This window comes from Balaenoptera musculus, chromosome 4 (assembly GCF_009873245.2).
Source record: "Balaenoptera musculus isolate JJ_BM4_2016_0621 chromosome 4, mBalMus1.pri.v3, whole genome shotgun sequence".
Taxonomy (NCBI): Eukaryota; Metazoa; Chordata; class Mammalia; order Artiodactyla; family Balaenopteridae; genus Balaenoptera; species Balaenoptera musculus.
This window is the reverse complement of record NC_045788.1, coordinates 143740809-143752793: the sequence shown is the minus strand read 5'-3', so window position 1 is coordinate 143752793 and position 11985 is coordinate 143740809. Positions and strand designations below refer to the sequence as shown.

The 11985-nt window shown below is 55.9% G+C and overlaps 1 protein-coding gene across 7 annotated transcripts in view; it reads right to left on the bottom strand.

Annotated features, from left to right (window-relative positions):
- Positions 1 to 776: 776 nt before the first annotated feature.
- ADARB1 (adenosine deaminase RNA specific B1) overlaps positions 777 to 11985 on the bottom strand; it is a 116613-nt gene continuing 105404 nt past the window's right edge. For 3 of the 7 annotated variants that reach the window (XM_036850787.1, XM_036850789.1, XM_036850788.1), the window contains exons 9-10: positions 5573 to 5707; positions 777 to 4723 (exon numbers count right to left, since the gene is read on the bottom strand). In XM_036850787.1, coding sequence (XP_036706682.1) covers positions 4309 to 4723; positions 5573 to 5707 — 550 coding nt within the window. In that variant the 3' untranslated portion in view covers positions 777 to 4308. Of the gene's footprint in view, positions 4724 to 5528; positions 5708 to 11985 lie in introns of all 7 variants that reach the window. The other 4 variants (XM_036850790.1, XM_036850791.1, XM_036850792.1 and 1 more) reach the window with 3 other exon arrangements.

Sequence of the window (11985 nt, the reverse complement as noted above, 5' to 3'; positions counted from 1 at the left end):
AAAGACAGTAAATCACTTGTCTACAACAGTGCTGCTTTTTATTTGTACGGGACTTTTGACTTTTCAAAAGGTTTTCCTGTTTGTTTTTCATGTGGATATAGAAATGTTGGACAAAGAGATAACATTTTTAAAAAGGAAAATAAAATTAAAATGACTCCCAATCCCATCACTCACACACGGTGACCAGACTCGGCCTCTTCCAGATTGTTCCGTGTGTGCTTGTACCCTTCTTACATAAAGCATCCGAATTTCTCTACAACCGCGAACTTCAATACTGCTTTGCAGCCAGGTTTCCACTGTACTGTGAACGGCCCTCCAGAACGCCAGCCCTGAACACTGCCGCTCTACCCTGTCACCAGGTAGCTGCCTCACCGTGGCCGACACCCTGGCAGACAGTCTGGCCAGCGACGAGCTGGTGTGGGCCCCCCCTCTGCTGTCCCGTCCACGGCCCTCCACACGCCTCACGCCACGTGGGCTCACGCCATCCTCCCTCCCTATAGCCGGGCAGGAGCAGGGCCAGCTGTGCAAGTTCCCCTCCTCCGCCTAACATGTGGGAGTGGCCGGCGTGTGCCAGGAACCCACGTGTGGGGGGGTGGGAATCAGAGGGCCCAAGCCCCAGGGGAGGTGCTCAGAGCCACGCACAGATGACAGGAGTGCAGCGTCACTGCACGAGGCCCAGTGCCCTCGGCTGGCGCCCATCCACACCTTCCCAAACCCTGCTCCGGACCAAGGAGGGAGACAACCAGGGAGGAGAGAGAATCTCAGCGAGGCTGCGGTAGTGAAACATGGTTTTATTGAGAACATCTCAAGTCCTCTGTCTGAGTGACAGGGTCTCATGCTCGGTTCTGGCTGGTCTTGGTGCAGGAGGAAGCTCATGCAGGGGGTCACGTGTGGCCTGTACATCACTGGACACACAGGGGACACCGAGGAGTGTGCCTTAGTGACAGCGTTCTCGGCTGAATTACATTCATATGAAGTGTCCGAATTCTAGGATAAAATTAAAAGCATATAACCCAAAGTTGGAGAAGCAAACAGCTTTTGGGGCTCATTCCACGAACATCCCACAGACCGCCTTTAACTGTTCACGACTGGGTCCGTGATGCAACGCCAGCCCAAGCCGTGGCCAAAATGAGAGTTCTCGGGGCTGGGGGCGTGTACCCCCAAACCCTGAATGAGGACGCGCAGACGCGCTGCCAGAAACAGGAGCTCAGAGTCAGATCAAGTCAGAGCCGCTCCCTCCCAGCCATGTGGACACAGAACCCCAGTGCCCCGGGCCGGCCTCTGGCCAGGGAGAGACGGTCGCAGGACACGCCGGGGACGAGGACACGCAAAGCCGGACTCACACGATCACAAACACTCCGCTCTTTCCATTCGTACAGTTTTGATAAGAAGAAAACCTTCTGAGAGATTCACTAATTTCACAGAATTTAGAGATGGGGATGCCAGCTGATTTTACTTCTCGCGCTGGATCAAATTTCTGGTTGGGGCAGACCTTACATTTTGGTGTAAAATATTTTGGAAATGGAAAAAAACCCATCTGTCTTTTTTGTCTGTTTCTGGAGAAAAGGGGCAGGGCGTGCTCCCCCCTCCCAGCACCCACCAATTCCATTCTGGGACCTGCCTACCCCAGGAGACTGGGAGGCTCGGCCACGTGAAGTTACAAGGAAAGCAGGGATTCTATAGCCTGGAAAGCAACAAAATTATTCAACAAAAAAAAATTCCAGAGAAGTTAACACCTTGTGAAATGTGGGCTTGTACATTTTAAAATAAAATAACTGTTTTTGATTATAATAAAAATCTCCAAATAGAAAAAGATGATGAAAAGCCCCATTAAGACTCAGAGTCAAACTGCAGGGAGGAGGTGAGGCCTCCCGGCCCCAAGCAGGGGTGAGGGCTGAGGGACCAGCGGTCACAGCCCCCACCTTGGCCACCCTCTCCACAAGCCCTGGCTCAGGTCACAAAATGAGACTTCTCTGTGGCGGACCTTCCTGCCAGCAGGACACCTGCCCAGTGGGCCCAGGCACCGCAGCAGGGCCAGTGTCTTTGCAGCATACATACTACAGGCTCAGCCGACGAGACAGAACAGAAACCCTCCCAAACCCCACCGGTCAAAATGTCCTCAAAGTTTAAGAATTTTCTCAAAAGATCAAGGGCTTGGTTGTGTAAGATTTCCAAAGTTTCTAAAACCCAGATTAAGGACCCTGGATGCAAAACGACACCCCAAGGAAATGCCCACGTGGTGATGCACGGCGGGCTGTGCTCCCTGATTTGTCTTTGGCGGGGTGTGCGTTTCCTCCTTTTTCCTGCTTACAGAGGCATGTGCCAGTTGCCCTGTCCTGGGAGCAGGGGCTGTGCCGGCCTCCTGCCCCAGCCCGACTCCCCGCAGCCCCGCCTGGTCCTGCCGCCCAGGGGTCCCCAAGCCCCCCTCGCCCGCGACCCTTGGCTGCCTTCCTCCCCAGCACCCTCCTCAGGCCTGGGTGCTCTCGGGGCAGGAGCCCCGCGTCAGGTCCGTCCTGGACGGTCGCACAAGTGTGAGCCGGGAAAGGCAGCAGGGCACAGCCACGCGGCACGGACCCACACAGGAAGGCATTCGTTTACCTGGGCTGGGGGCATGGCGGGGGGATCGTGCTCAGGTCCACAGTCGGCTGACAGAGGGGGGGGCCGGGCGTCCTGGATTGCTTGTGTGCATGTGCAGTATCATTCCTCTGGACTTTGTAACCAAAATCCACATATTTTTTAAAAACTAAGTCCATCTCCCAATCCCCATTAGAAAAAATACCATTTATAGAGATAAGAATAAAAATGCAGGGACTCACAGATGTCTTTTCTGAGTGTGCAGGAGACTGCTGTGGTCAGGGCGCGCCAGCAGACACCTTTCTTTTCTCGGGTGAAACCACAGCAGGCCCCGCCGGGCCACGCGGGCCCGAGCCCTGTGCCGACGGGGTCGGGACAAGAAAACGCCCTGCAGAGATGGTGGTGTGGGCAACCCTCGTCCTCTGACCCGGCCAGGCCCCGGCAGTGTGGCCCCCTCCCCCCTGCCCTGCACGCGCCCATGGGGCGCAGCACCTCAAGTCTCCGTGCGGACGCGAGGAGACACCTGGAGACATGACCTTCTGAGACCACGTCTCCCACTCTGAGCGCCCGGGGTCTGGGCCAAAGTGCCAGTGGCCGTCCTGCTCCTGCTCTGAGTTTTCTGAGCCCATAAAGGACACGGGACACCCAGGCACACAGCTTGATGCCTGGACTTGGCTGGAGGGCCCTCTCTGCCTATGGCACCCCCAAGACCCCCCAGAACCAGGAACTGGTGCTGACTCAGCAAAGGGCACGAAGCTCCTCTCCGATCCTGAATGGAAGTGGGAGGAGCGTGGTGTGGACCTTTGCGTCAGGGTGGGGCGGCCTCCCAGGGTCCCCACCTGCCCGCCTGCCCTGACCCCCGGCTCGCTCAGCCCGCCTGGGACTGGCCTGTGTGCTGTGGGGTGCTGAGCAGGGTCCCGGGCACCCCCGACTCCAGACCACCCCCTTCCCTGCCGTGACATCAACATCCCAACCTGGTCGAGACCCCACCAGCAACACACTGTCTCGCCAGCTCTCAGCCTGAACACTTAAACTTCAAACATGTCCTTGATAAAGCTGGAAAGAATAATTAGAAAATACGCCTTAAGTGGCATTTTCCAAGAATGAATACCTACTTACTTAGCTCTATTTCCATCCTGTGAAGATCTTGGGACAGTCATTCACATCCAGGAGGTTCAGAGGAAGGCCCAGAGGGAATTCGAGGTTATCTATTGTGCAGTAGCCCCCGTGGACCCCGTCTAGTCCCTAAAAACTAAATACTGCTTAAAAAACCCAAATGAATGGCCAGGCTTACTGACCATGTTTGACCTCTGATTATTTAGAAGTCAACCGAGAGACGATTTTCCATGATATGGTCCTACGAGGAGCACAGAAACTTCTAGAGGACGCTGGAGGCTGCAGGGACCCGGCCGCGACCCCATGCGCCACACCACGGGTCGCTGCGCCGTGGACTTGGGCTCCGTGAGGGTAGTTCTCTCCCGGGGAGGCGCCTACGGGGAACAGGGACCTACGTGTGGACAGGGGTACAGTCTCTTTAGGTTGCTGCTTCCTATCTATTTCCTCACTCCCTCTGTATATAAATGCTTCTTTGCAATTAAAAGAATGTGGCATAAGAGTGACCTGACATAGTTATTTCTTATTTTATAAACCATATTCCTAGTTCTGAATAAATTAATTATTCAAGAATTTCACACAAAGTAATTTCTATTTTTCCTAAACTTCAGGAAGCCCTACTCAGTAGAACTCAACTTCTAAATGTAAACTGAGGTTGAAAGCAGTCACTGGATGACTCAAAAGGGGGAACGCTGCTGTAGAGAGATGCCAGGTGGTGACACGGGACCCTGACGCCAGACCCCGCGCCCCGCGCCCCGTGCGCCTGCCCCTGGGGACGGTGCCGCGTGCCCAGCTCCCACACATCCCACACCTGCCCCGCTTCAGCTGCGAGGTTTGGGGCCGCGCTGCACGCCCGTCAGGGTGTGAGTGAGAACTGGTCCTGTTCCGTGGGCTTCTCCACCCAGGCGCCCAGCCCGGCCTTGATGAAGGCTCTGAACAGACAGGCCTTGGCGGCCTGGTACTCCTTGGCCACCAGCTTGGACTCGTGGTACACGTTGGGTTTAGTGATCTTGGAGCGCAGTAAGTTGGAGGGAACCTGTAAAAAGATTAAAAAAAAAACAAGTGCAACTGTTTAAGCAATAACGGTAGAAAATGAAACTCAGTATGATGTTCAAAAAACGGCGTTTCAAACGGCGCTGCTTCTGGGGGGAACCAAGGGACAGTGCCATCCCCGGGGACCGTGTCACACAGAGCCACGCTGGACACCCCCTGAGGGCCTGCATCCTCAGCCCCAAGTGGCAGCTTCCAGGTTAAACAGACAGGAGCTGCTGGCCAGCAGCGGACTCCAAGGTCGGGTTTCACACCTGCAGGTCTGTAACAAACAACACCTCTGCCCTTTGGTGGCGGGCAGAGCTCGAGGCCCCCCCACCTCCTCCCACCCATTTTTGTGCAGATCTTAGAATCAGCAGGGCAGCTACCCAAGGCCCCCCGCGCGGGTGAGGGTCCCGCCACGGGGACGCAGCAACCTCTGCCCATCACAAACAAAAGCTACTGACCCGACTTACAAGTAGATGGAAACCGGTAACATTCTGACTCACTAGAGGAGAGTTTATGTGGGGAAGAAGGGCCGTGCCGCTGCAAAACCCCCCGCCCCCAACCAGAGCCGCCTAAACACACAGGTGTGAGCCCAGGGCGCCCCGGAGCTGCGGGCCCCGAGGAGGACTCCGCGGGAGCGCCGAGTCCCGGGTTCCGGCGGGGGTGGGTGGGAGCCTGGGGGGAGGGGGGCTGAGCCTGCTTTGAATCTGAGGAGCCAGGGCCAGACTGTCAGCCAAGAGCACCCAGAAGAGACAAGGTGTGGGGCGGCCGCCCGGGCAGGCTGGTGGGGAAGGGCGCCTCAGTACCTTGCCGTGCACACGCATCCAGCGACAGTACAACGCGTGCTTACACAGGCGAGAGGCGCGGCCCAGCTCGTCCTTCCCCGTGGTGGCGTTGATGACCTCGACGGCCGAGTCGCCCACCGTCCAGTTGACACTGAAGTTGGGGGCCTTCCCCGGCTGCCGCGCCTCCGCGTTGCTGATGCCTGCAACGAGACGGGGGCGGGTGACGCGGGGCCCGGCGTGGGTGCTGCGGGGACACGGCCCGACGGTGGCCGGCCGGGCGCGTCTGCCCTCCCAGCAGCTCACCCAGTCCCTGCCGCCCAGGAGCACACCCGTCTGTGCAGGGAGGCGGGTGGGCCCGCAGAAACCCCTAACCCCGAGACTTCACGCGCGCCCGAGCTCACTCGGGGCCAAATCTCTAGACGCCTGGGCGTAGAGGGGCCCCACTTCCGGGAGTGATTCAGGGTCCCACACGACCGTGCTCCTTGTTAGCGTGCCTGGCGCTCAGACGCCGCCCGCCGGGGCCAGGCGCGTTCAGGCCCCCGCCTCACACGCAAGACGCGAACGATCCAGGGGACCCGACTCTCAAGGAGCGTGTACGAGCGTGCTGGTGCTTTCTCAGCAGGGTTCAACCCTCCTGTCTTGACCAACCGAGGCTCATGTCCTGGGGCTGAAAGTTGGACACACTCAGGTCGCCGCCGGGGACTGAATGCACACCTCCCCGACCCCCTTGCGTGTAGAGCCCGGTCATTCAACCCCGCAGACGGCAGACACAAGGCCACGGCGCCTACGACAGCAGCTGGCCCGCACCTGGACCCTCCCGGGGGCTTCAGCCCGGCCCTCGCTCTTGGTGACCATCTACTCCTCCCTCGCACAGAACGTTAAAGCCGGGACAGCAGGTCCAGGCAGCCCACACTTGGCGCCCAGGCCTTGCTCAGAAGCCTCACTTCTTCAGGGCAAAACAGCAGCTCATCTGAAAGCAGCATGAAAAGACAATAAAGAAAATTCATGTTTACAGGCCACCAACCTCGGGGAAATTCACTTAAAGGGACGATACACGCTTAATGGGATGTCCATGCTCCCCTCCCCCCAGGGCGTGCGCGGGAGGGAGTGGGCACCCGCTCTGTCCGGCCGCCCCTTTACCCCTTCACTGGCTGGTCGCAGGAGGAGGGGGTGGTTGGTTCTGAACTAACATCCGGACGTGATGGAGAAGCTTCTCGTTAGCAGCGCTGGCCGGGGCTTCTTAAAGGGCCCTGGCATTCAACACAGACCCCACCCCCACGGACACGGCGGGGAGCTGCTGCCCCACGGGGGGACCCGCGGATGGTCGCCCAGGGCTTCTCCCAGGGGCAGGCGGAGGTGGGGGGCTCCCACGCGGGGGACAAGCCTCGGGCACAGAGCGGAGCTCGCTCGGGCCGGGAGGACCACACCCTGGATCCCCTGCTCTACAACACACCTGCTTCACCTGCTTCTGACGTGAATCGCAGGGTGACTTCGGGTCACTAAATGGACACTTAAAAAATGATGATTTGTCCACAAAAGGAGTGCAGATTAAGAGGTGCATTCTTCCCTGGTGTCGCGGTGGTTAAGAATCCGCCTGCCAATGCAGGGGACACGGGTTCGAGCCCTGGTCCGGGAAGATCCCACATGCCACGGAGCAACTAAGCCTGTGCACCACAACTACTGAGCCCACGCGTTGCATCTACTGAAGCCCTCACGCTCTACAGCCCACGCTTGCAACAAGAGAAGCCACTGCAACAAGAAGCCCGTGCACCACAACGAAGAGGAGACCCCACGTGCCGCAACTAGAGAAAGCCTGTGCACAGCAACGAAGACCCAACACAGGCAAAAATAATAAACAAAAATAAAATAAATTTATAAAAAAAAAAGAGGTGCACTGCCCTCTATTCATTCAACCACAGAACTGCCTAGTCCCTACTAATCTTTTGTTCGGACACCTAAGTCCTCCTGGCCACAGCGGCCACCTCTGAGGTCTTCCTCCGAGCGCCATGGAGGCGGTCCAGCTGGCAAAGCCAGCTACCGACTGGCTTCACACCATCCCCCGAAAGACAGAGAAGAGTCTGAACGTGGAAGGGGTCGGAGTCCCCCCAGTGAGGCCGGGTGGAGCGCACACCCCGTGGACAGAGCAGGGGGCGCAGGTCCCCCCGCCAGTCCCGACCTCTGGCCGGCCTCTCCTCCTGACCCCAGGCCCGGCTATTCGCCTGCCTTCTCAGATGTACACGACGCCCGCCCACGGGAATCCTCCTCAGAGCAAAGCCAGCACCGGGCGGGGCCCCTCTATCCGTGCCCCGGGGCTGCCCCTTCCCCAGCAGCCAGCCTCGGGGCTCAGCGCAGGGACTTGCTACCTGGCTGACAATTTAGAAACTGCCCCCTAGGGAGACAGACCCAGTCCTGAGAAAAGCTTCAGGGTTCCTTCAAGGTTTCTGCCTTTTCCATTAAACTGCTGAATCATTTTTTCATTCCAAGACGTGAGCGCTGAGTTATTTCACCTTCCGTGAATGTTTTACCTGAAGTATAACAAAGTGTGCAACTTTTCACAGAGTGAGCAACCCGTAATCAGCATCTGCTCAGTAAACTGAGCCTCTGGCCCCAGAGGGGCCCCCCGCGCCCTCTCCTTGTCACCGCCCCTCCCCCGTGGCAGCCACCGTGCCGACCCCCCCACCCCCCACAGCACTGACCGGTGCTGCCTGCCTCGATATTCATTAAATGAGTATTTCCCAGACCTTCAAATTAATATTTGAGTTCTATACTTACTAAATACTCTCCACAAATTAGTAAGGTTTATTCTTTCTATCCTCTTCTGTTCTCGGAGTCACTTCCTCTTAGTTGTTCTGTTTTCTTACATAGATCACCTCTTTTGTGTTTACTTTCCTCAAAAGTTTGACAGCGGCTGTTCATTCGTGTTTGTGAGTAAACATCTTGGCTGATTAACAGAGGCAGTCGGCATGGCCTCTTGTGCCTCTTTCTGGGATGGGCCTCCAATTGCAGCGAGAGCCTGGAGGAAAGGCCAGGACCCAAGGCTCTTCTGACCAAGAGCCCAGAGTGCAGCCTGGCCCTTGCCTGGAAGCCTCACCGTGGGCAGGACCCCAGTGGAGGAAGCTCTGGCCTCCTCCTAGATGTCCCCAGGGCATGGGACAGCCAGCCTGTTAGGAGTTAGATGCAGTCCTGATTTCAGCATCTCCTCGTTTCACTCTGCTGCCAGGATACTCCTGCCCTGAGCTCTGGGGTTTTCCACCGCCAGTTCTGTCAGGTGTCTGGGTCTTGGGCGGCTGTCACTAGCACACCTGCCTGGCGTGCAGTCAGTTCCTGCAGGTCACCGAGCTGCCGCTGAGCTTATTCAAGGCCACAGCCTTTCAAGTATGGAGTCAGGGAGGGGTTTGGGGGGAAAGGGGGGGAATCTGTTTAGGTACAATTGGTGGGGGAATCTCTGACCATAAGGGAATTGAATCTTTCATGAATAAATGGATAATGCTTATATTATTTTCCTTTGCAACTCCATTACTTTTCTACAACAAAGTCAAAATCAAGGGTTACTGCTGAATGATACTTAAACCTTAGAATTACAACATTTTGCATTGAAACTAGAAATGGTCAATTAACTAATTGTTCAAATTTTTTTTAAAATTTTAAGCTGAGTAAACTACCATCTTTAGCAAGAATGGAGAAAATAAGGCAAAAAGAAAACAGCTAGCCCAAGGTTCCAACACTAACCACACACTTTTCCTGGAGCAGAGAGCCCCAGATGGGCCCAAGAGCTTATTTCTCTGAGTCTCTGGGGCCAACATTGCTGTAGGACGGACACCGAGAAGGAGCTTATCTTCCCGGGGCTGCAAAGCAAGAACCAGGGTAATGAGTTAATCACAGACCACGGTGCACAAAACAATAAAAGAAGAACAACTTTGTCTGGTAATGAGAGTCCCTCTGTTGCTGTAAATTAAGTGTGCTGAATCAGAACTTTTCGAGCAAAAGTACAGAGAAACTGTGAATTGGCCTAATAACTGATACAAGTAAAAACTTAGAAAACTCAGCTGGCACTGATATTTTTCTTACTTCCCTTGTAAAGATACTTCCTACATTCCTCACATAGTAACATGTAATCAAATGCATTACATATATAACGAAGAGTAACAGATATCCAGGGTGACTATGGGTTCCCGTTACAGAAACTGCCAGTCACTTGCTGGATGGTCAGGAAAATGTGTAGTTACAATCCGGACTGAAAGTGGTCTTTGTTCTGCACATACACAAAGACCTGAGTCGAGCTGAAGTGGAAGGAAACCGAGTACACAGCACCCGACAGTGATGGTGACACGGGCCGTGTAGCCGGGGCCGTGAGCCCCGAGCCTGCAGCCCCTGGAGCAGAGCACCTTCGAGACTTCCACTCTGATTTTCGTTAAAAAAGGCCCCCTGAGCTGACGGAGCGGGGGTGGAAGCAGCGGGCAGTGCGAGTGTGTGAGGGCGAGGTGGCCACACACACCTGTCCTGCTGGCCTCCTGCTCCCCAATCCCACATGGGCCACGGCTCTGCGCAGGGGACCTCGAGCCGAATCAGACCCCCTTCTTACACGAGCCCAGGGTGGGGTGGCGAAAACACCCACTCCGGGAAGGAACCCCGGCGCTCTGGTCCAGAAGGTGACGTGTGTGCTGCTGGCGAGCTGGCTGGAAGGCGGGCCCATCACACCGACAGGGGGTCAAGCCGGCCTCGCCCCGAGAACCGCACAGGGCTGGTGCGCGAAAGGGAAAGCCCCTTCCCCACCAACGTGCCTGGGGGAGCCAGAGGGGGACTCCAACTGCTGGTGCACACGCAGGGAAAGGGGGACACCTGGGCGGGGTGGGGGCGGCAGACGCCCGGAGGGACACGCGGCGCTTGCGTCCTGCGGGCGGTACTATGGGCCAGGTTCATGTTCTGAGCAGCGCATGACCTTCCGGGGGCCCTGCTGCAGCAGCACCTGGAAGCGGGTGGGCAGGGGTGACAGGGACCACACCGCACGGGGTGGGGAGGATCCAAGGGCAGGTGTGAGGGGTCGGGTTCCGTGACAGGAAGGAGGATGTGTCTGCCCCGAGATACGATTTGAAGACGATGCTCAGTGAAGCTTAACAATTATTTCTGAAAAATCCTCAAAAGTGTCATCAATAAAATAGGTAAAGACACCCACACAGAGAGGATTTTAAAAAGCAACAGGCCAATCACATCCCATAGGCTCTCAAGTGTTCAGAACACACTTTGAGGTCACATGCATCCACAACAGGCAGTGGCTGTCGACTCCACCTGGGACACCGCGTCCCTCTCAGGAAGCGTCCCTAGACAGTGCAGTCACCGGAAGGTTTCTCTCTTCGGCCACAAACTGAAAACCTAATTGGAGACGTGGCGCCTTCTCCCAGAACGGGGATCAGAGCCAGGAGAAGGCGACTGTGAGTGAACAGCTGTGACAACGCCCGGTGGGTCCCGGGGCACCGGCCTCCACGCGGTCTCGACAGCACCCCCCATCGAAGGCTGGTCCCTCAGAGCACGAGGCCCCTGGCACGGCCGTGAGCGAGCAAATCGGGGGGTCTCTAGCAGGGCAGACCAAAGGACCCAGTGAAGCAGGAGGCTCGGGACGAGACCTGTGAGCTCTGCCCCAGGAGAGGATGGAGACAACGGCAAAGGATAAAATGGAAGAAAATCTCTCTGACCTGAAGACTCCATTACCCAGATCAAAGCGTTCACAGTCGTCAGCAGGAAAAAGGAAAACCGGCCACACACCTAGGCTTTATCTGTTGAAACCCGTGAACTTTAGGGGAAAGCGATAAATTTAATGCTCCAAGGGTAAAACAAAAGGGGGTCCCAGGAAGGAAAGAAAATCGAGGTGGCTCAGTGACACAGGAGACAGGAGGATGGCTGGGGTTCTCAGGGCAGGGCCAGGCTCGAGATGTCTGCGGTCCTCAGACAAGCGGATGAAGGTGCGACCCGACGCAGAGCACCGCCTGCACAGGCATTTTCCCAAAAATCAAACAGGAAGCAATCAACAAACAACTCTACTCTGTCCACTAAATTAAGGACATATTTCAGCAAAATGAAAAATAAACCTGAGTGTGGAATTAAAGAGAGGGGAGCCCACAGGTACAGGAAACAGTGATTAGAGGAGGACGTGTATCTCTTCTCTTTCTGTCCAAACAACTGTTGATAATAGGTCCGGGGGGCTTATTAAGAAGGGCTTTTTGAAAGTTTGTAAAATTCAAGATGACATCAGAATCTAGAAGGATGAGGGTGAGAAGGACGTGGAGTGAAAACAACCCTGAGGTTGTAGTTCTTCTCCAGCTGTGTGACCTTTACAAATACTGATTAATTCTTCATGCTAAATTTTAATCAAATATATTTAAACCACTTTTAAAAATTTAAGAGTGGGCTTCCCTGGTGGCGCAGTGGTTAAGAATCCGCCTGCCAATGCAGGGGACACGGGTTCTAGCCCTGGTCCGGTAAG